Source organism: Aethalodelphis obliquidens, unplaced genomic scaffold (genome assembly GCF_003676395.1).
Source record: "Aethalodelphis obliquidens isolate GAN/ISIS:26980383/991018 unplaced genomic scaffold, ASM367639v1 scaffold23, whole genome shotgun sequence".
Taxonomy (NCBI): Eukaryota; Metazoa; Chordata; class Mammalia; order Artiodactyla; family Delphinidae; genus Aethalodelphis; species Aethalodelphis obliquidens.
Window position 1 is genome coordinate 22,093,205 of NW_020837967.1, and position 23,720 is coordinate 22,116,924.

Below are 23,720 nucleotides of genomic sequence, written 5' to 3' on the forward strand. Positions count from 1 at the left end.
TACATACATCCAAAGATACTTACGAAATGGGACTGAATGCATTGGAAATTTAACAGACGTTAAAATTTACTTCGAAACTGTGGAATTTTTAGCAGTTTCTCAAAAACAAAAACAGAAGAGACAGACACACACAGGAAGCAAAGAAATGTTTCCTTAAGTTTTCCTAGATACAGTCGAAATGTTAATAATTGTTTTTGGCATTTACTGTCAATGAAGCCATTTACTGCTATCACTGTGTCAAAAGGTAGTGGGGAAAATAGTATCAACACCTCCTCCTGAGTAAGCTGGTACCAGCATTATATTTAAGACCGGCGCTTTTTTCATACAATGGATCATTTTCCTTACCCTCATGAGAGCAACTTCAATGTCTACCTTTAATCCCACCTAGAGATATTTTGACAAACTGACGAGAGTTAAGTATGTTAAAAAGTTAAAAGCATAGGTTCTCTGCCTTTAAAACACTGAGCAAATTAATCTATGATGGTATTCCATTAACAGTATTCCATTAATCTATGATGGGACAGGTACCTCTATCCACATTTCTTAGCACAGGAAAAGGAGATTAAATATATTCACAGCCCCAAAAGAAAGCTGGTAATAGAATGGACTCAGGGACTATTGCAAATGACGGCATAACCTTCTAATTATGTCGTCTAGAGAGCGAGCTACACATTCAGAAGACAAAATCCATTCTCCGTGGAGACAACAAGCACTCAGAAGCCAAGCAATTCTTGTGAACTTTACACTCCAGTGGGACCAGGTGCCACGGCTCTCTTGAATCTCAGGTGATGAGCTGCCCCAGTGCCAGCAGCAGCCCTGGAGAATTCCTTCCCTCCTCTCCAAGTCCATTTTTAATATGTGTTTTTTCTTACATATACTAAATTGCTTATGATATAATGTTCATTTAAAATTTAACTCTTTGATTATTTTAAATTGTACATGTAAGTGGCACTAAGTACATTCACAATGTTACATAACCCCCTCTAATGTCTGTTCCGGAACATGTGCACCATCCTTTTTGTCACTGGAATAATATTCCAGAGAGGTGGAAACATTACATCTCTAAGATTTTAAAGCCCGAACTTTAAACTTTGGACTCAAGTATATGGTTTACAGCCCCACCGAATCCTGTGTAAGAAATTCTAATTTCCAAGAACCTGGTACTATGTTACCATTCAAACTGGACACTTCTGAGAATAAAGGGGGATACACTGGGACCATCTGGGCGAACCAGGACATACTATTATTAAGAATAAACTTTCAATGAACTATTGCCTTAGTTCATTGCCTCAGATGCTAAATGCAAGAAATCTTTCTCTTCAGAGATGTTTATAACTAGACTCTATGAACATAACTACCATACAGGGAATTCCATGATTCTTAGAAGAGCAACTTGGGTAAATAATTAATGGGTTAAAAAAAAAAAAAAATAATAATTAATGGGTAAATATCCTTCTGGGAAACCATCAGGTTTGGGCTCTTTAGACAAAATTGTTAAAATATCACTCTATTTACCCAAAGATCAGGAAGCACAGAAAGTCTACTCTAAGGTAAAAAGTCTTCATAGCTACTTCTAAGACTTCACACATGAAACATTTCACGTATTTGATGAAAATGAATCAAGTCATTGTCTCACGAGTAAAACAAATAAGAGTACGGGAGCCTCCGCATTACTTTTTGACGAATAGAGAAGAGGGATCAGTGCCCAAAACGAAAATGGAAAAGGAGTCATTAACGTAAGAGTTGCTTCTGAAGTGAATGCATTCGATCCCTAGTAACTGATTATACAAAAAAAAATTTCTTTTAATGTCACACAGTGTATTTTCTCTATGATCAACAGAATGGCATACTAAAAGTCTCTAGGGCTTGAGAGAAAGATCATAGAATCTGGAGTCACAACTACTTGGGTTCATACTCTAGTTCAATCACTTAGCAGGTGAGTGACACAGAGAAAATTGCTCGCAGCAAATACGGTTAGACGCCCATCCAAAATCTTTTCTTCCTCCTTCCCAACAAAACCCTGAATTTGCTCAGGTACACACCTGTCCCCCTTGAAGCCCATGCTTCTCAGGGATAGGACTAATTATAAAGGTTAACCCCAGATCCCGTTTATTCCCTCTGCCAATGATATAGCTGAGGTAAGGATTCTGAATCTCCTTGAGGTCCCAAAAGACAAGGAATAGACTAATAATGCCATTGGTACTTTATTGGATTTCACAACACAGGTACATACACATATCTCAAAACAAATAAAACAGAATCAGGCTGATAAAAGAAATTAATTTATCACATTAAATGCTCATTTCAAAAAGAACTCAGGGGAATTTAACATAGTGGATACTTCTCAATAAACTTCAAAATGAATACAGTAGAATATATAAAAATTTATAATGTAAGCTTGAATCATAATTCCTTAATTTAGAAAAGTTAAAATTTAGAATTTATTGAGAAGGATAAGACAGTTAAAAATGACCCAATGTAATGAAGGTAAAATTCTAAAATCTAAAAATTTTAGATAATCTTATTTCCCCTAGCAAAACAACATCAACGATAATAAAGCTAAAGAGAGGTTAAAATATTGATTAAACATACAAGCTTTGGGTATACAACCTAAATTTGAAAACTGGCTCTGACACCTGTATGCTATATAACATTGGGCAAGATTCTTAGCCTCTCTTAGCCCGTTTTCTTATATATCAAATGGAGATAATATAATCTACCTCACAGACTTAGGTTTTAATAAGATAACGTAAGCCAATTTCTTGTATAGGTGCCCAGTGTATAGTAAGCCCTAAATTAAATATGTTAATTACATTCACATAATAAAATTAGTTCCAAGGGATCTCACTGACATCTGGTAGTCTATTATAGAATACTGGGTTTTAAAAAGCAGCCCAAATTTCAGATGGGCAAAGGGAAATCCTCAAAGACGTTTCCAGCAACTCCAAGAAAAGACAGGTGGCAAACATTATAGAAATAAAATCATATCGAATTACTCCTCCTGGATAAGATAGAGTAACAGGTACTGGATTTAGCTTCCTACCTGAAACAACTTAAAAAAAAAAAAAAGCAGACGACATGAATGAAACAATGGTTTTCAGACACTTGGACATTAGGCAACTCAGGATGGTGATCCCTGAGAAAAGCGGATGCAAATGAGTTGAGTCCTACAATCGCCCTAACTTACTGCCAAATGGTTTCCAGGCCACAGCACAGGGAGGGGAAACTCAGGCAGAGTCCAGTGGTCTCTGAGAATAGAGGTTATAGATCTAGGAGTCTGGGGACGCCAAGGTACATATTGAGTGGAGAAGGCTTCATGGAGAGAAATCTCTGCAGGGTGTTTTCTGGTCTTCAGCTGAGGAATGACAAGCACATTTGAGTGAGGAAACTACCTGAATCTGGGAAAAGAATCACCAGAAAAGAGAAGGAAAAATTCCTGAAACTTAAAAAGGCCAGGAATAATTCGTGTCCCCACCAAACATAAAGGAAAATCTTGTAATTCATAGGACACTGAGTAGGGTGTTCATAAGGGTATTGCCTCAGTGTGAGAAAAAATTTGCTCTAGGATAGCGCTGCTATGATTCCAACTAACAAGGCTAAAAGTAAGCCTCTAAAAGGAACAAACTGTTTACAGGTAACTCAATTTCTTCCCAGAACAAATCTTAAGATATTTACAGGATCGCAAAATATTTAACACACACCAAAGTAAAATTTACAATATCTGGCATTCAATTAAAAAATCACCAGATGTTTGAAGAAGCAGAAAAATACAACTCATACTGAGGAGAAAAATCTATCAGTAGAAACAGATTCAAGAATTACACAGATGACAGAATTAGTACAAAAAGACACAAACAGTTATAAGTATATCTGACATGTTCAAGAAGATAAATATATATGCATACTAAATATAGACATGGAAGGTATAAAAAGACACAAACAGAACTTCTACAATGTTTAAAATGAAAAACATCCTGGATGGGATTAATACCAGTTTAGACACTGTAAAACAAAAAAATTAGTGACTTTGAAGATGCAGGAATAGAAACTATAGAAAATGAAAAACAGATCAGAAAAATAAAGGAGGAGGTAAGACAGAAAAAATATTTGAAAATAATTGCCTGAACTTTCCAAATCTGATGAAAGCTATAAGTCCACAGATGCAAGATACTCAAAGAAACTCAAGTACAAAAAACTTAAAGAAAATTATACCAAGTCACATACTAATAAAAGTGCTTAAAACTAGTGCTAGAAAAAAAAATTAAAAGGAACCAGAGGGAAAAAAGATACATTATGGGAGAAAAGACAGCCTCTTCAATAAGTGGTGCTGGGAAAACTGGACAGCTACATGTAAAAGAATGAAATTAGAACACTCCCTAACACCATAAACAAAAATAAACTCAAAATGCATTAAAGACTTAAATGTAAGGCCAGACACTCTAAAACTCTTAGAGGAAAACATAGGCAGAACACTCTATGACATAAATGACAGCAAGATCCTTTTTGACCCACCTCCTAGAGAAATGGAAATAAAAACAAAAATAAACAAATGGGACCTAATGAAACTTAAAAGCTTTTGCACAGCAAAGGAAACCATAAATAAGAAGAAAAGACGACCCTCAAAATGGGAGAAAATATTTGCAAATGAAGCAACTGACAAAGGATTAATCTCCAAAATATACAAGCTGCTCATGCAGCTCAATATCAAAAAAACAAAGAACCCAATCCAAAAATGGGCAGGAGACCTAAATAGACATTTCTCCAAAGAAGACATACAGGTTTCCAACAAACACATGAAAGGGTGCTCAACATCACTAATCATTAGAGAAATATAAATCAAAAGTACAGTGAGGTATCACCTCACACTGGTCGGAATGGCCATCATCAAAAAATCTACAAAGAATAAATGCTGGAGAGGGTGTGGAGAAAAAGGAACCCTCTTGCACTGCTGGTGGGAATGTAAATTGATACAGCCACTATGGAGAACAGTATGGAGGTTCCTAAAAAAACTAAAAATAGCACTACCATATGACCCAGCAATCCCATTACTGGGCGTATACCCTGAGAAAACCATAATTAAAAAGAGTCATGTACCACAATGTTCACTGCAGCTCTATTTACAATAGTCAAGACATGGAAGCAACCTAAGTGTCCATCGACAGATGAATGGATAAAGGAGATGTGGCACATATATACAATGCAATATTACTCAGCCATAAAAAAAAGTGAAATTGAGTTATTCGTAGTGAGGTGGATGGACCTAGAGACTGTCATACAGAGTGAAGTAAGTCAGAAAGAAAAACAAATACTGTACGCTAACACATATATATGGAATCTAAAAAAAAAAAAAAAGGTTCTAAAGAACCTAGGGGCAGGACAGGAATAAAGACACAGATGTAGAGAATGGACTTGAGGACACAGGGAGGGGGAAGGGTAAGCTGGGACGAAGTGAGAAAGTGGCATGGACATATATACTACCAAATGTAAAATAGATAGGTAGTGGGAAGCAGGTGCATAGCACAGTGAGATCAGCTTGGTGCTTTGTGACCCCCTAGAGGGGTGGGATGGGGAGGGTGGGAGGGAGACACAAGAGGGAGGGGATATGGGGATATATGTATACATATAGCTGATTCACTTTGTTATACAGCAGAAACTAACATAACACACCATTGTAAAGCAATTAAACTCCAATAAAGACGTTTAAAAAATTGTGTTTAACTGAATGAATGTGCAATTTATAGATATTTTGTTAACTTTAAGACCATGGCACTTTTTTCTTTTTTGCGGTACGCGGGCCTCTCACTGTTGTGGCCTCTCCCGTTGTAGAGCACAGGCTCCGGACGCGCAGGCTCAGCGGCCATGGCTCACGGGCCCAGCCGCTCCGTGGCATGTGGGATCCTCCCGGACCGGGGCACGAACCCGTGTCGCCTGCATCGGCAGGCAGGCTCCCAACCACTGCACCACCAGGGAAGCTCGACCATGGCACTTTAACATTTTTAAATTTAACTTTTAAAAATTTTTAAATTAAACTTTTCAATTTAATAAATTAATAAAGAATATTTGGATAATATTTTTGATATAAAACTTTGGTCACTAAAATTAGCTCCTATACATTTTTAAATGGCTACGGAGCATCAGGTGTGTAAATGAGTTCAGATAATGTTGATTATGGAGGAGTTTTTGCCAGCTCTACTCAATACTCTGTAGTGACCAATATGGGAAAGAATCTAAAAAAGAGTGGATACACGTATATGTATAACTGATTCACTTTGCTGTACAGCAGAGACTAACACAACATTGTAAATCAACTATACTCCAATAAAAATTAATTAAAAAAATAAATTTGTGAAGGTGATATGAAATGTGTTTATGAATAAAACTAGCTACATAGCTCTTAGTCAAAAAAAAGAGATACATTACGTACATGGGAACAAAGGTAAGAATGGCAACAAACTTCTCATTGGAAACAATGTTAAGTCACAAGAGAGTGGAGCAACATCTTCAAAGCAATGAAAGAACATATACTGTCAATCCAGCAAAAAACATTTTTTTAAAGATGGTGAAATAAAAACTTTTGCCAACATATAAAAACAGAAAGAATTTATCACCAGCAGTCCAGGCCTACAAGAAATATTAAAGGAAATCCTTCAGAGAAATAATACCCAATGAAAATGCAGATCTACATATAAAGAGTATTGAAAATGGTAAATATGTGGGTAAATATAAAAAATTTTCCTTAAGAAATTTCAGAAAGGTAACTGACAGTTTAAAACCAAAAATATAATATGTGCAGTTTATAATATAGGTAGAAGTAAAATGTGTAACATTAAATCTAAATGATATAAACACATCAATAAAAGGCAGATGTTCAGATTACATAAAGAAGCAAGACCCAACTATTTGCTGCCTATAAGAAAACTACTTTAAGTATAAAGAAACAAATAAGTTCAAGGTAAAATGATATGCTAAAAAAGATATGCTAATTATATAATTAAAAATAGCTGGAGTGGCTATAATATCAAAGTAGATGTCAGAGAAAATAATATTACTAGGGGGCTTCCCTGGTGGCGCAGTGGTTGAGAGTCCGCCTGACGATGCAGGGGACGCGGGTTCGTGCCCCGGTCCGGGAAGATCCCACATGCCGTGGAGTGGCTGGGCCCGTGAGCTGTGGCCACTGGGCCTGCCAGTCGGGAGCCTGAGCTCTGCAACGGGAGAGGTCACAACAGTGAGAGGCCCGCATACCACAAAAAAAAAAAAAAAAAATAATAATAATAATATTACTAGGGATAAAGAGGATAATTTCAGAATGATAATGAGGTCATTTATCAAGAGAACCAAAGCAAAAATGAATAAAACTGCAAGAAGAAATAGTTAAATCCACAGTTATAGTCAAGGATTTAACACTCTTCTCTCATTAATTGACAGAACAAACACACAGGAAATCACAAGATACAGAAGACTTAAATAACAATATCAACCAACCTGGCCTAATTGACATTAGTAGAACACTGCACCCAGCGACATCAGAATACACATGCTTTTCAAGTGCACACACAAAATTTACCAAGAAAGACCACGGTCTAGTCCATAAAAGTCTCAATAAAGTTAAATGGATTAAAATCATACAAAGTATGTTCACTGACCACACTGAAATTAATTTAAAATAATCTACAGTAATATATCTGGAACAATTCAGAAATATTTGAAAGTACATAATATACTTCTAAATCACTTTTGGTACAAACAAGAAACAAAATCAAAGTATTCTGAACTGCATGAAGAACAAAATATAACATATCAAAATTTGTGGAAAGCAGCTTTTGGAGGAAAATCTACAGCATTAAACTCCCATGTTAAAAACACAAATAAGTCTCGGGGCTTCCCTGGTGGCGCAGTGGTTGAGAATCTGCCTGCTAATGCAGGGGACGCGGGTTCAAGCCCTGGTCTGGGAGGATCCCACATGCCGCGGAGCAACTAGGCCTGTGAGCCACAACTACTGAGCCTGCGCGTCTGGAGCCTGTGCTCCGCAACAAGAGAGGCTGCGATAATCAGAGGCCCGCGCACTGCGATGAAGAGTGGCCCCCACTTGCCACAACTAGAGAAAGCCCTCACACAGAAACGAAGACGCAACGCAGCAAAAATAAATAAATTAATAAACTCCTACCCACAACATCTTCTAAAAAAAAAAAAAGTCTCATATTAATTACCTTAAGCAACTATAAAAATGAAATCCAATGACCCTTACTTCACACCATAAACACACACACAAAATTAACTCAAAGTGGCTCATAAGACTAAATGTAAAACCTTCTAAGAAAGCACAGGAGAGGATCTTAGTGACCTTGGGTTTGTCAAAGATTTCTTAAATTTGAAACAAGAGGTACAAACTATAAAATTATAAGATCCATAAATTAGACTTTAGTGAAATTAAAAACTTTTGTTGTTCAAAAGACACTATTAAGAAAATGAAAAGGCAAATCTCAAACTGAGAGAAAATAGTTGCAAAACATATATCTAACAAAAGATCTGTATCGGTAATTTATAAAAATTCTCTTATAACTCCATAATAAAGCAATCCAATCAAAAATAGTCAGAATATTTGAATAGACACTTCACCAAAGAAGACACATAGAAGGCAAATAAACATCTGAGAAGATAATCGAAGGGGAATTCAAATTAAAATCATGAGAAACAACTATACACCCAACATAATGTCTCAAATTAATAAAGATTGACCATACAAAATTTTACCAAAGATGTGGGGTAACTACAACTGGTGTAGACCGCTGACAGAAACATGAAACGTTACAACAACTTTGGAAAATAGTTTGGTAGTTTTAAAAAGTATTAGACAGGCACAGACCATGTGACCCAGCGGTTCCAACCCTAGATATTGACCCCAAAGAAATGAAAATATACGTCCACGCAAAGACTTGTGCGTGAATGTCCATGATAGCTGTATTTGTAACAGCCAAAAACTGGAGACAACTAAAATGTATCTCAATGGGTGAATGGATAAACCAGTCATGGTACAACCATATAATAGATTTCTACTCAGTAAATAGGGGAATAAACTATTGACGCACAAACAACAGGAGTGAGTCTCCTTTTCTTGAATTATTTATTCATTTTATCCCTTTACTTATTCCTTTATCTCTAAACCCACTCCCATTATGCCCTCCTAAATTGGCACTCTTCTAGTATTTAATATATGCCCTTTAATATGTATGTACACATGTATGCATGTGTATATATAAGTATATATATATATATATATATATATATATATATATGCTTTAACGTATATTTCAATGGCATTATGCTATAGCTCTTATTTTCCCCTTTCTGCTGTATTTTAAGGACTTATCCTAGCTCTATACACATCCGGTAAGTTGCTTCTAACTGATATATTCCATACTATGTATTTATCTATGTTACCTCATTGACTCCCTTAGAGATGGGTACCTGTGTAACCAACTTCCTGCTACCGCAAACAATAATGAAATAAATATCTTAAATCTTGTCTCCTTGTGGACCTACAAAGAAAGTTCTCTGGGACATAGGTATGAAGGTGGGATTGCTGGGCCATAGGCCAAATAATTAACATTGCTAACTCAGTACTGCGAGACTGCTTTCCAAAATGGCTCCATCAGTTTATACTTCTACTGGCATTTGGAATTAACAATCTTATGAATTCTTAGCAATATATCTCATTTTAATTTTCATTTCTCAGCTATTAGTAAGTTTGAGCATCACTTTCTATTCTTATTAGCTACTCAGCTTTTCTCTCTGTAGATCACATTCTTATTCTTTGCTCATTTTTATATTGAGTTTCCTGTCTTTCATTTGTTGATTTGTAGTTCCCGGGAATGTTTCTATAGTAATGCCATGAATTTTATGCTTTGCTAAAAGCTATTCTAGTCTGTTACTCTCTATTAGCTTTAAGGTGTTGTTCACTGACTAGAAAATTCTACATTTTAATGTAGCCATAGCCATCACTTCTCAACCTGATTAAGACATTATTTGGGGGTTATGTTTAAGGGGTACAGCCCCTTACCTACATATTGTTCTATTAGCTTTGCAGTCATCTTTTAATCCCTCTTTAATCTACCCGGAGTCCAACTTGTTCTATGGTGCAATGTAGGAATTTGGTTTTTTCTCTATTATGAGCCAGTGTTGCAATACCATCTGCTAAAGAGTTGATCTTTTCTCCATTATATAAAATGAAGTGATGCATCTCTATCATATACCACACTTTTTTTGGTAAAAAGAAGAATGCTCTTGGAAGGGTGATGACCCAGATGAGATGGGCAAGAAAAATATCCCTGGCCCTCCATCTCCAGGAGGGCAATGGTGACTGCCCACTATGGATTCAGCCTTCTGAAGCCACATGCAAGTAGGAAACCTTGAACTCACCCAGGGGCTCTAAAGGGATTTTTAAAAAACAAGAATAAAGAAAGAAATAGTCTTATTAGGTCAAGTGCTTCAGATATTTCCTGTGAATTCCTGCAATTCCTGCAATGTTTAGTAGCAAAACAATGTGTTTCCGTGTCATGTTACATATATAAAATGCTTTTAGTGTCATAACTGTACTACATATTGCATCATACTTAGCTGTTTAGAATGTGAGCAGACCTGTTATCCACAAAGCTTTCCAATGTTCCCAAAGCTTTTGGAAATTCATGGAATGATTCAGGGTGCTTGACATGATATAGTATTTAACTGGTACATTTCTGTAAGCAAGGAAAAATCTTGTCCCAAACGGGTCTGATTTACGGCTTACTTCAGTATTCTATACATAGTAAGTCCTCAAAACAATGTCCTTGGCTGACTAGCTGGCTGAGTGCCCACATATTCCCTGGGTTGGAATTTACAAGCAGAAGGAAATCTTCCTTCGTGAAAGTCACGATCTATTTGCATTTGCCTTTCGTTAGGAGGAAAAAGCACCAAAGACTTCAAGGACTATTATAGTGTATAAAACTTAACTCCATGCAATTATTCATGGAGCCCCTCCCGGGGCCATACAGCATTATTATATGCTTCAATAAATGTTTCTGCCTTACCCTTGGATTTCAATAGAAACTATTTTGCACTCTTGTTATTCACTTACATTGCCCCATTGATTCTAAGCAACAAGTAGAAAATGGAATCAAGCAAGCCAGTATTTCCCTTAGAAACTGGTGGCGGGTGGTATTACGAGCTGGAGTCCTAACTAAGAGCTTAGTACTGGCTAGCACCAGTACTCAAACATTCCGTTTTCCATGCCTATAGATGTACTTGAAGTTAAAGAGCAGAAGATCAAATCCATCCATGTAACAAGATTTAACCGGTGCTCATTACACCCAGGGATTTCATGAGTGTCATGCTTAGACTTGGTTAATCTCTAAATCTACAGGATGGAGTTCAGAGTTTCTCTTTTTGTTTGGATCTAAAGAACTGTGACTTACTATTTCCAATTCACATAGCTGATAGGTTACATTATAACATTTCCTCTCTGCTGGAGGATGACCTTCCACGTGTTCCATTGTGATGCACCAGTAATGTTCTTCTGTTCCAAAACAGATTTTGTTTCTTACTTTCTAAAATATAATAGAACGTGAATTTTGATAATGTCACATGAACTCCATCCTCCCACTCCTTTTATTTCTCCACAATAAAGAAACCCTGAGGACACTACAGATGGTGAAGGAGAGTTTCACGCAATGGCAGGTAACTGCAAGCTCTTGTGATTTCAACTCAGGAAAGAGACAGAAAGAGCGCACGTGTTCTCTGTGACCTAGGCTTTTTGGTTAATGTGAACCTAGCTGGGACGGCTGTATAAACGTCAACATGCTTTGAGGCTGGCAACACAAACATTAATACAAATGTTAAACAAGAAACCAACTTTGGTTGTGTCCATGGGAAAAGATCTACAAATGTTCTCCACAACTTAAAAGTTTTTCTACTGACATTTAACCGCAACATGGGTATCATTAGGACAATGTTCCTTGCTCTCCCACCATTTTGAATATTTCCCAAAACCTTATCAGTGACACTGAAAATTTTACTGATGTTTTGATACTCTAGACAAAATATCCAAGGTTAAAATGGGAAGTTATATGGGAAAAACTTAAGTAGGCTCTAAATGTCCTAATCATATGTAATTTTTATTAAATAACTTATAAAGTCTCCATATTGTATATCTAATGATTTAGTTCACTATATTCTATTATTTTTACTCATCAATCATATATTTCCCATGTCATCAAAAAGCAAAGTTTATGTCTCTACCCAGCAGAAAACATTTTTAGGGAAACGTTTTACTAAACTATAAAATATTAGAGTGTTCCGATCTATTTTTCATAATCATTGCCAGTAACATAATAGAAACATTACCAATCCTGATAGCAGATTTTCAGAAATTAATTAAACCCATTAGAATCAGTAGAAAGCAGTCATTTATTCGTCACTACAGAAAGAAAGAAAAATGAATTAGACTTTATGTAACTAAAAGCACACTCCTTTTAGAAAATATCCACATGTGAATTTTGAAATCAATTTATGGCAGTAATAGGTTTCACTTGCTAAAGAAGAACAAATGAAAATGTAAATTAAGAATGGCATCACAAATGGCAACTACGATTGAATCAAAGATGTACTTTATCAAAATAAGCAATTTACGGCAGAGTGTTCTTACAAGTGAACCCTGAATAAAACAATAATCTGGCTAAGGTAAGAATTCAGAATTACATTTGTAATTAATTTGCCATGCTCAGTCTGCTCTGTTCCTATTTCTGCTCTTCTCGAGCTGGTACAAAGACGAGCACGGAAGTGTGCACGTGATTACTTATTTAAGTCAAATACCTTATGCAATGGATGCACTTATGACCTGTATTAACATGTATCATCAGGATGTAAGGGAGTTTTGCAAAATGCTAATGTTCAATGTCTCCTTAAGCTTTATTTTATATTGATGTCTTATTTCTCATGTAAATGTACACTTTTCCTTATGAGAATTAAGTTTCTCTGTGCTTTAGTTCTTACAACTTTCCTATGAAATCAACCAGCTTGGTATTATTCCCATTTCACAGATGTGGGCCTAAGCCACCACCGCCATGTGCTATATCCTACCCTCACAGGGCAGACTGTGGGGCAAAGACCATGATTTACCTTCAAACAGCTTCATTTTCATGAATCAGAATCAAGTGGACAGGGCTTCCCTGGCAGCACAGTGGTTAAGAATCCACGTTCCAATGCAGGAGACACGTGTTCCATCCCTGGTCCGAGAAGATCCCGCATGCCGCGGAGCAACTAAGCCCGTGCGCCACAACTACTGAGCCTGACCTCTAGAGCCCGTGAGCCACAACTACTGAGCCCAGGTGCCACAACTACTGAAGCCCTCACACCTGGAGCCTGTGCTCCGCAACGAGAAGCACCGCAATGAGAAGCCCACGCACCGCAATGAAGAGCAGCCCCCGCTCGCCGCAACTAGAGAAAGCCCGTGCACAGCAATGAAGACCCAACGCAGCCAAAAAAAAGAATCAAGGGGACAGCCTTCTCCCCATCATATTCCCTCTACCTAGAATCTTCTTAATTTGGTAAAGCCTTACTCCCTTTCTAGGCTTAATTCAGAAACCAGCTCTTCTCTGAAACAGACTCCACTGAAATCGACTGAATGATTCCTGCCTCTGTTCCCCATGGCTTTTGTGAGAACACTGAGCACACCCTTTCATTGTTCGCAGCATGCACATCTGTTTATTCCTGCACAAGTTAGTCTTTTTTTTTTTTTTTCTTTTTGGCTGCGCCGCACGGTTTGTGGGATCTTAGGTCCCCGAGCAGGGATCGAACCCGTGGCCCACTGCAGTGGCAGCGCGGAGTCTTAACCACTGGACCGCCAGGGAAGTCCCCAGGACTTAGTCATTTTTATATCCCTCTCGCAGAGCCTGGGAAAGGGTCTAGCATGAAGCAGCTGTTCAACAACCTTAGCAAAGTAAATTGTATGAGTGACCGCCACAGACAACAGGTAAGTAGAATTGTAACTATTCCTGCCCTTGAAGTAAATCCTGTCAGTGGGAGAGGAAAAGGCTTAAGAGTGAGACAGGAAGTTAATACGTATATTAAAGAGTGATTTTTAAGTGTAGATAAAGGAGGAAAAGGATTGGCCTAAATCCAACCACGACACCGGCACAGCTCAAGACACAAGTGAATGTAATTAGAGGCGTAAGGCATTCATTCCTGCATAACCACGGGTTTCTTGTTTAATTACACAGTTTTCTTATATGCCCTCTTTAAGACAGGAAGCAAGGTGGGAACGATATTACGGATAATAGAGGCTCCTGACAGAGAAAGAATTCCAGTGGATACTGGCAGTTCAGCTGTTCTCTTCAGAAAGAGGCTTCAAGACAGCCTGCCTTTTTATTATGTCTGGTGAAGGTGAAAACGGCTGTTAAAAGTATCAGCAAGGAGATATTTACGGAGTCCCTACCTCATGCTAAATACTTGCGGAAAGTTTTCACAGATTATCAGATTCTCCTAATATGAGTTAGAGATCATGGTCCCCATTTTACAGGAAGAGGACTGAAGATCAGAACAATGAAATGAGTTGCTGAGATTGCAAACCTAGTGCCAGAGCGTTGATCCAACCAAATTCCGGGACTCTTCCTACGACTCCCTACAACCCCCTCTTCCGGTGTTTGGAACACTGACACTCACCTACTGCATTGTGTGAACATGATTCCTGTCTAAAGCCATCTGGTTTAGGCTATTTCACATCTGCTAAATTGTAATCTGAGGATTCCTTTCACGTGAAGCTGGAGAATTTGTCTATACTCCTTGGGCATCTCGTGGAAACCGCGCTTAGGTAACCTGTTGTCGTAGTAGTGATGGCTGACAGGTGTGTTCTCTCCAGTTTTAGAGAAGGGCCAGAATCCATAGAGTTTCACGTTCTCGCACAGTTCAACTGCCACACTTGTGATCATCAAGCCGGAGGACAGGCGATACTCGGTCACACCCTTAGTCCTCCAGAAGAGGGCAAGGTTTTGCAGGTACTTGGGATGGAAAAATAAGACTCTTTGTCTTGCTTCAGAGTCCTTCAGTGTGTAGTACACCTTAAAAGAGGCCGCCGTGTTGGCCCTGAAGGAAAATGCTGGCAGAAGGACGAATGCATCTCCATAGGTTGCAACGTCCTCCAGAAATATTGCTTTCTTTTCCTTTAAGTTCCCATATCTGCCAAAGTTTTAAAACATCATGATTTTAACAGTAATCATCAAAGGAGCAGTTTTGGTAACATGAGGCTGAATGCACCACTGGCCAAAAAACAGAACCATTTATATCACTGTATCTAAAAGAGAGAAACTGCAGACTCAGAAAAAACGCATGTTAAGTGAGCATCTTGTAAACATCAGGGGCGAGGTCTTCATTTCTCTTTCTTGGCATATCTAGGCTCTCATTCCTACCTTCTTATGGGGCAATACCCTTACTGGACATACATTTTTTATATTATTTTATCTTCCAACTCAGTCCTTTTTTCCTAAGGTTGCTTTTTAATGATGAATTACCTTCCAAATGTATAATGCTGAAATGTTTTCTCAAACATAACACACTCTTAAAATATCTGTACATTAAAAAAATTCATTGAGCTGTACATTTGTATATACATGTTATTATAAAATAACAGTTTCCTTTAGAAAGTCTAAAATATCTATATGCATAAACACACACACACACACACACACACACATCTTAAATTTCCTCCATGGATTGTGATAGCTCTATGTGTTTAATTTAAATAATACCTCCGTAAATATACTGGTGTGCATGACTGCGTGTGTTTAGAAAATAAGCCTTGGGGAGACAGGTACAATATTTTATATTCTCTTAAGCCATACTAGAACTATTTGAGGGGTGTATTCTACTAATAACAATTATTAGTCACTTCGGATGAAAATAGTTGAATAAAACTATATATAGGATTTTTATTAAACAGCCAACATTTTGTAGTAGTTACATTGTGGAAAATAAAATACACGAATTATTTTTTAGTAATAAACTGCCCGAAATGAAAACTTGATTTTGCCAGGTTCTCCTAAGGGTTACTCTCTGAAGCTTCTAAATAGACTAAGTTTTTTCAGGAAAGCGCTATCGAGACAAGAGTAACACTAAAATTCTGAAAGGAAATCTAAAAAAGGAACTTCACTATTAAAAAGTTCTCATTGGACTAGCAACATTCAGCTTATGACATTAGAAGTACAACTGGACATACCTCTTATAAGCCACAACCTAAATTACCAACATATTCTTATATATTTTCCTAAAAAGCCATTCCAGCTGTATTAGAAGTCAGTCTCAGCAACAAGATTAGTGCTCAGACTAAGAAACAGGTTAGATAATGAGAAAAATGTTCTTGAACAGTTATGTAATTTGAGGTACTTACCTTAGTCTTATGATACTGGGATTTAGAGTCACCAGGTTGGTTTTAGTGCCAACATCATTGGTAACATTTCCTGTGGTTGGGGGGAGGTTACACCTGAAATTTGGAAGGAAAACTATTCTCAAAATATAACTTGTGAAAAAAAAAAGTACATCCACATACATCCACACATATACATGTGATCATTCTCATTTTATTGGAGAAAATTATTGTTGTTAAGGGGATCCTCAGAATTCATCTGATTTCCATCGAAAAACAGTAAGTACTGAACTCTTAGCTGGCATTTCAACATTGGATAAAATAAATGAATTTGATAAATGCTTTCAGTATTATGCAAGACCTTTATAAGTAACAAAACTAGAAATGACAATTACACCTTGCCTAGCTTTTGAAGAGTTCATGATCCTTTTATTAAAATTATTCTTTATATTAATTAGATTCCCACAGAGGTATATCACCAATTTACAGATTTTAAAAACTTGAGGCACTGCGACTAAGGTTATAGTGTCTGCCAGAAGCAAAGACTATACAAAAAAAATCAAAATTTCCTGATTCCCATATGGACTGTTTTTCCACCAAATTAAGCTGTTAATAAATAAAGCCTTAACGTTCTTATAATGATATTTTCATATTGATGTTCTCATCCTCTTTTGAGTACTATTTTGTTTTTAAATTGGAAAACAAATTAAGAATTGTAATTTTGAGTAAGTATATTCTTGTCACACAGAAAAGAGAAAGTATCATTTCAGAATTTCAAGTAGACCATTTCTTTACAGCTATACATACAAAGGGAGCATCTCTGAGGAAGGCTGTTTAAACTTGATGTGTTCTGTAAGATGAGGTTGAAATATTCTATTCCATGCTCTATGAAATATATGGATAAATGAAACATGTACTTCTCTCACTGATAAAAAAAAGATACATCAGAAAACAAATATGGCACCTTGGGAAAAATAAATATTAATTTAGATAAGAGGCCACAGAAATGTCTTCATTAGTGGGCTTCCTGTAACAAATCTACTTTCTAGAACAGTCTCATATTCTTTTGAAGACTCAAAGATGATTTCCAATATGGTGTCATTGGAGACCCCTAGGGGAAATATTGGGTATTGTATATACACAGTACAGTAAAGCCACTCAGCCCCTAATTTTGCTCCTTACACACTTAACTGACAGCTCCCAATCTTCTGAAATGAAAAAAAAAAAAAAAAAGAGAGAATCAGCTTCCAGATGGTTTTATAAACTATGAAACATGTACAACCAAAATAGACATAGGCTTAAAAATTAAATAAATTTTAATGACACCAACCATGTACAGCCCCAATTTGACCTTTCAGTTTGGAAGGCTAACTTCAAAAGGAACTCTATATTCAGAAAAATAGCTGACATCAACAAATGCAGAATCTAGAAATATACGCATTTATTTTAGAGTTATAAATTAAGTAGCTGTTGAGTTTTTTGGTTTTTCTCCCTGCTTGCTAAACCTAAACTTGTATTTCTTATATCTGCTATAAAGCAAAATGGATGTTTAGGCATAATATTCACCCCAGATGTTTTGGGAATTTTCAGTCTATAAAAATGTCTATTACGAGAAGAATTATTTATCTTCCTTATGGTTTTTCCATACTGAGTACTTTAACAAAATGGCTACATCATGCAGGTATTGGCCATTTTCACATTCACCATGACGAACACATTCAATAATGGTTGGACTGCCAGGTCTGTTGTTCTGTTATTATCTTCAGCATAAAATTCTAAATGAGATTAAAGTGAGGGGGAGCTACTGATTCAGAATCATGTTTCTTTTTCATGGGCAGCATTAAATCAATAAAGCTCAAAGGATCTCCTCTGATGTATGCAATTGGTGCTCCTGAAATAGGAAGAAACGGATTTCAACTGACTTTATAAAAAGGTGCATTTCAATTGAAATCCACCCTCACAGGGATGAATCCTCTTTCCATCATATTCTGAAAGTGGAGATGCTCTGTGCCTTGTGTTATTAGTTCAGACACACAGAGAAACTACTTTTGTTTCTGTTTTGGCAAGCTAGCTTGTATTGAGATATAAACATTTTAAAAGATCAGAATTTAGAAGCTGCACATTTTTTAAAAATTTCAGGCCAGAAACCTAAATAAACATCAATGTTGTGTGGCTATACAATATCTAAGTCAGCATTTTCACAAGTATTACCTGAGAACAAAGTGTTCTTGAAATGCTCTGTTTAAAAAAAAAAAGGTATCCTTAATATACTGAAGGCTCTGACAAGTCCTGCAGTGAAGACCCTCTTTGACTATGATCTCATGCAGGGTTTCTGGAAAGTTAAGTGACCATAGCAACATTCAGAGGAACTCATGATCCATTTAACACTTTTGGAAACACACTAGATAAATTGCAGGCTTAAGCAACAGAGTTCAAAGGTCAAAATTTACACAGAGTATCTTTAGCCTATTCATTTAAAATATCCAGCTGATCTTGGATGTCAAAGAAACCAATTCGACAGAGCTTACCTAAAAACAAAGTCGGATTTATCGATTTCAGCTCCGCAGAGAGACTGATTCAGAATCCCCCCATTTCCAACCACCGCACACTGATTGTAAGGGTACCCCACAAAAGGCTGAGTCTATCAGGAGAAAGGGAAAAACTGTCATAAAATAGCTTTAGTTTTAGAACCATAAACATCATCAGCTTAATTCAAGTAGCTTAATCTTTACACATGCTAAGAAAAGAAAAAGAACAAGAAGCAATACCACAGCATGTTAATCAACTTACGACATCATAAAAAAATCCTGTAAACCTGTTTCATTTCTCTTGAGAGGAATATATAGCATATCATAGACAAACATAATGTAATAATACAAAATATAATACACTTGTTCTTAAAATGTACTTTAACGTATTTTACATCACATAATTAAGTAAATAAATTGAGGATGAGAAAATCCCACATGGGCCTTTCGGACTAACAGGACCATTTCCAGCCAAAAATAGAAAAGAAAGCAATTCCAAAGTAGCATTCAATTCTCTATTCTTGGCCATAAAATTAATAGATAATTTAGTGAAAGTTCTCTGTGCTTCTTAAGTAGGTAGACCTTCAGGCTCAGTGATGACAGATTTATGCCTGCGACCTCTGTACATGGTCAGCCACGGTGCTTCAGGGAGGCCCAGTAACTCTGTGCTGATTTGTTTCAAATTCATTTCTAAGGCCGGAATCATTTTTGTTTCCTCCAAGGACCCAACTGGCCGATCCCAAAAGACTTCCCACTTTTACCAAATCCTCCGCGGTCTGAAACATAACTTTTCAATTTGATAATGTACTTTGCCTTTGCTGGTCACTTTTCCGGAAGTAAGGATGTGACCTTAACCAGCAGCAAGGGTGTCAGCTCAGAGTTCCGCGATGATGAGGTCCTGATTCACCTGCTTTGTCTCCAGAACGTGAGTGTAGGTCCTCAGGGGCAGAGAGCATGTTTATTACTTTTCATTTCCCCTGTCTTCTACTGCAGACCTCGCCTAGAGGACCACTGCTTTTTGATGGGTGACGACTGGCCCAATGGCCACCTGGGTGCAACCCCCAGCACCACGTTGGAACCCAGCTGTACCAGCTTATGGGCACCAACTGGTAAATATTCAGGAATTTTGTGAGCCGACTGTGAAACCACTGGTAAATTACAATCGCCACGATGGGGATATTTACACTGCTACGAATCAGGGAACCCTCCTGCCCAGTGTACCAGCCCCACTGGCAATGCCCCAGGACCAGTGTGGTTCTGAGCTGCCCAACAGATCCGGAATCACCCTGACTCCCGCGTGCTCCTGAATCTGCACTGGGAGATGCCAAGCGAGTGACAAGAACCCTCTTTCAGCACGTCTGCGTTTGTCCATGAAAATGAAAAATCACATTGCGCTGCTGGTGCGAGAAGCACTTTCCTGAGTCGTAACTTGTTAACACATGGAATCCATCCAACAACCTTGCGAGCATTTTACAGATGGGAAGACGGAGGCATGAGTTTAAGGAAGGGCTAGAAAGCAGCAGAGCTGGGATTCAAACCCAGGCAGTCTGGTTCAGAGTCCATGGTCTTAACCACGACACATTATACAGGTGCTGTCTGTCATTCAAGGGGTGAAAGGTTAACTGAAGGATGTGCCTTATTTCCCTGCACAGATGTGACCCCAGCAGAGTGTCTGGCTCTTTAATGAATGGTTCCCACAGACCCTGGGCTACTTCAAATCACTGAACTCCTAGCACAAGATATTTTCAGACCGTGTTTACTAACCGATACCACAGTAAATTCTGAATTTTACAGACAGGGCAGAATGCAAATAGGCTCTTTATGGTACAACAGAAAAGATTACTGAGGGGAACGTATCTCCAATTAAGCACTCAAAATAATGAACGTTTTTCTCTGGTTTCTTGGTCAACTGGGAGGAAAAAGTCCATATGCTTTGCTATCTTACGTTCAGTAAGAGTTCAAATAAATGACAATTTCAACGTTCCTTAAAATAAGGCTCCTAAGAAAACGCAAATCTGGGCCACTTAACTGCCTGCTTGTTGCTAACTCTGGCTGAAAACCAGCTTCGTTGTTTTCCTTTCAAGTAACTAAGCAAACCTTCGGAGTAAGTGACTTCACACCATTTCACCCAAAGCATCTATTGCGATCTGCTCGCTGTGTGCCCCACAGAACAAAGCAGGGTTGGGGTGTGGGAAGCAACCTCGGATGCTGTGTCTGTGGAAGGGGATGTTGAAGAAACACAGAAAAGTGACCTCGCTTTGCAGCTGTTCCTGTATTAACTTCAGAATTTCCTCCCCCTAGTTTTAAAAAGTCAGTATTAATTTGGAAAGTGGATGCTGTTGCTAATTGCATCCAGAATTATCAAGCTTATGCTGCTAAGTTATTCTTTTCAAGGTGCCAAATCAGAAGCAAAAAAATACCTGCAGCTCCTCTGTTCTGACCAGCCTAAGGCAAGGACAACACTAGCAACAACGGCAAGGGTGAAAGAGTTGCTCTCTGTGGAAGGTCTTCCCTGATAAGGGATAGAAATATTCTTTAGTTGCTATCTTTTCAGCTATTGGTAATTTCAGTGCATCACGAGGGGATTTTCAGAATGCCGTATGAGTTATTTTTTTGGTCCCCGTTCCCTTCCGGAAAATCTGCAATATTTTTTCTCTAACATTGTGTATTGATTTTTCGTTCATTCCCAGAAAATTATACTTCCTTTGAATTGTAATATTAAAAAAAAAATTGGAACAACTTACATGACAATAAAATAGTTGAAACAAGTCAAAGGTCCAGCAAAATGGAAATAATTGTAAGAACTGAATATTCTACAGTTGGTAAACAGCATATATAAAGCGATCCCGTTTTGACCACTGACTTGGCCTAATTGCTTTTCATCAAATAGTAAAAAAGATGCCTGAGGGCTTCCCTGGTGGCGCAGTGGTTGAGAGTCCGCCTGCTGATACAGGAGACACGGGTTCGTGTTCCGGTCCGGGAAGATCCCACATGCCGCGGAGCGGCTGGGCCTGTGAGCCATGGCTGCTGAGCCTGCGCGTCCGGAGCCTGTGCTCCGCAACGGGAGAGGCCACAGCGGTGAGAGGCCCGCGCACCACCAAAAAAAAAAAAAAGCCTGAGAGTGTAGTTCATCAGCAGTGGGATATTTTCAGGAGAAAAATTCCCCCCAAGTTTGGATTTATAGTGTAATGATACAGTATCATTACTCATTAGTTTAAATAACGAATATGTAATGAATGCATCTGTGCACTGGGGAACGCCCTAGGAGCCTGGGATACATAAGAACACAGTAGATAAAAATCCCTGTCTTGTGGAGGTTATGTTTACGGACCGCAAATTCTTATGTATTTACTTCCCAAAGACTAGCCACATAAACCTACAGTTCTTTGTGAAGGGATTGATTCAGTCACGGAAACTGACAACTGGAGGAGTCTTACTGCAGGTGAAAAATGGGCATCTTCCCAAGCCCTGGTAATTACTATGCAGCAAGCCCAAGTACCTCATCTCATTCAAGGATGAGTCATGAAGACTCATGGGCTGGAAGAGCTTATCATTTAAGATATAAATACCATTCCCCGCAGAGCCACAAGTATTCAAAACTGCCTTGGACTGCCATACGTATCTTACACAACACAACAGAGTGTGGCATTTTAATGAATTAACTGCTCCATTCTTATATCTTTTTTTTTTTTTTTTGCCGTACGCGGGCCTCTCACTGTCGTGGCCTCTCCCGTTGCGGAGCACAGGCTCCGGACGCGCAGGCTCAACGGCCATGGCTCACGGGCCCAGCCGCTCCGCGGCATGTGGGATCTTCCCGGACGGCACGAATCCGTGTCCCCTGCATCGGCAGGCGGACTCTCAACCACTGCGCCACCAGGGAAGCCCCCATTCTTATATCTTAATCTGAGCCAACATTCACCTTAAATGTTGACACAAACCACAAGAAATTCTCACTCACCACTGGCAACATATCAAAAATGTTCTCTCTGATTTGGATTTGGCTTTTACTTTCCACCTCGTAACTCACGTTAGTCCCGACGGGAGTGTTATTTTGAGAAACAATGAAGTTTTGAACGGCATCACAACACGAAGCAAGTTCCACTCTGCAAAGCATAAGGATAAAAGTGAGTCAAGGAATAAGATTAAGAAACCCAAAATAGAGACGACGATGGAAAACGCAGAAGAGGATTTTGCCATACTGACTTTCAGAGAGAAGATACCTCATTCGCAAAGATGACATTTTTATCTCATTCCATTCTAACTGTCCCTGGATGGTGCAAGAGTGCTGTGGTAGGACTAAATAGCAAAGAACATTAACGTACTTACACTCAGGTAGGGACCGAGTCACCCATAGGAAATACTGATTATATAATGGTTTAAATACAAAGACTTCTTTCTCATGATAATGTTGTAACAACAGAGAAAATGGCAGAATACCTTCTAATTATTTTATTAAACAGTACAGAAGCTAAATTAAGACCAGTGTCACAAATCATCACCGAAACAATATGTAATCATTTATTATGAGACAAGTTCAATGAAAAGAAGCATCATTCAATACAGTGATTTTTTTTGAGCTTCAGTGAGGTATAATTCACAAATACGTATGGGGAATTCCCTGGCAGTCCAGTGGTTAGGACTCTGCGCTTCCTAACAGGGGGTCTGGGGTTCTATCCCTGGTCGGGGAACTAAGATCCCATAAGCCTCGTGGTGCGGGCAAAAAAAAAAATTCACAAATTGTTTATGTTCATGGTTTAATATGCATACATCCTGTGCAATCATCACCATAACCACGCTAATCAACA

At 38.1% G+C, this 23,720-nt stretch overlaps 1 protein-coding gene across 1 annotated transcript; it reads right to left on the reverse strand.

Annotated features, from left to right (window-relative positions):
• Positions 1-2,197: 2,197 nt before the first annotated feature.
• ST8SIA6 (ST8 alpha-N-acetyl-neuraminide alpha-2,8-sialyltransferase 6) lies at positions 2,198-23,395 on the reverse strand. Its single transcript, XM_027121976.1, has 5 exons — positions 22,874-23,395; positions 18,916-19,028; positions 16,412-16,504; positions 14,692-15,204; positions 2,198-3,355 (listed from the first exon to the last, which is right to left on the reverse strand). The coding sequence occupies exons 1-4, from the start codon at positions 23,027-23,029 to the stop codon at positions 14,736-14,738; spliced, it is 831 nt and encodes a 276-aa protein (XP_026977777.1). The 5' UTR covers positions 23,030-23,395; the 3' UTR covers positions 2,198-3,355; positions 14,692-14,735.
• Between the last annotated feature and the right edge of the window lie 325 nt (positions 23,396-23,720).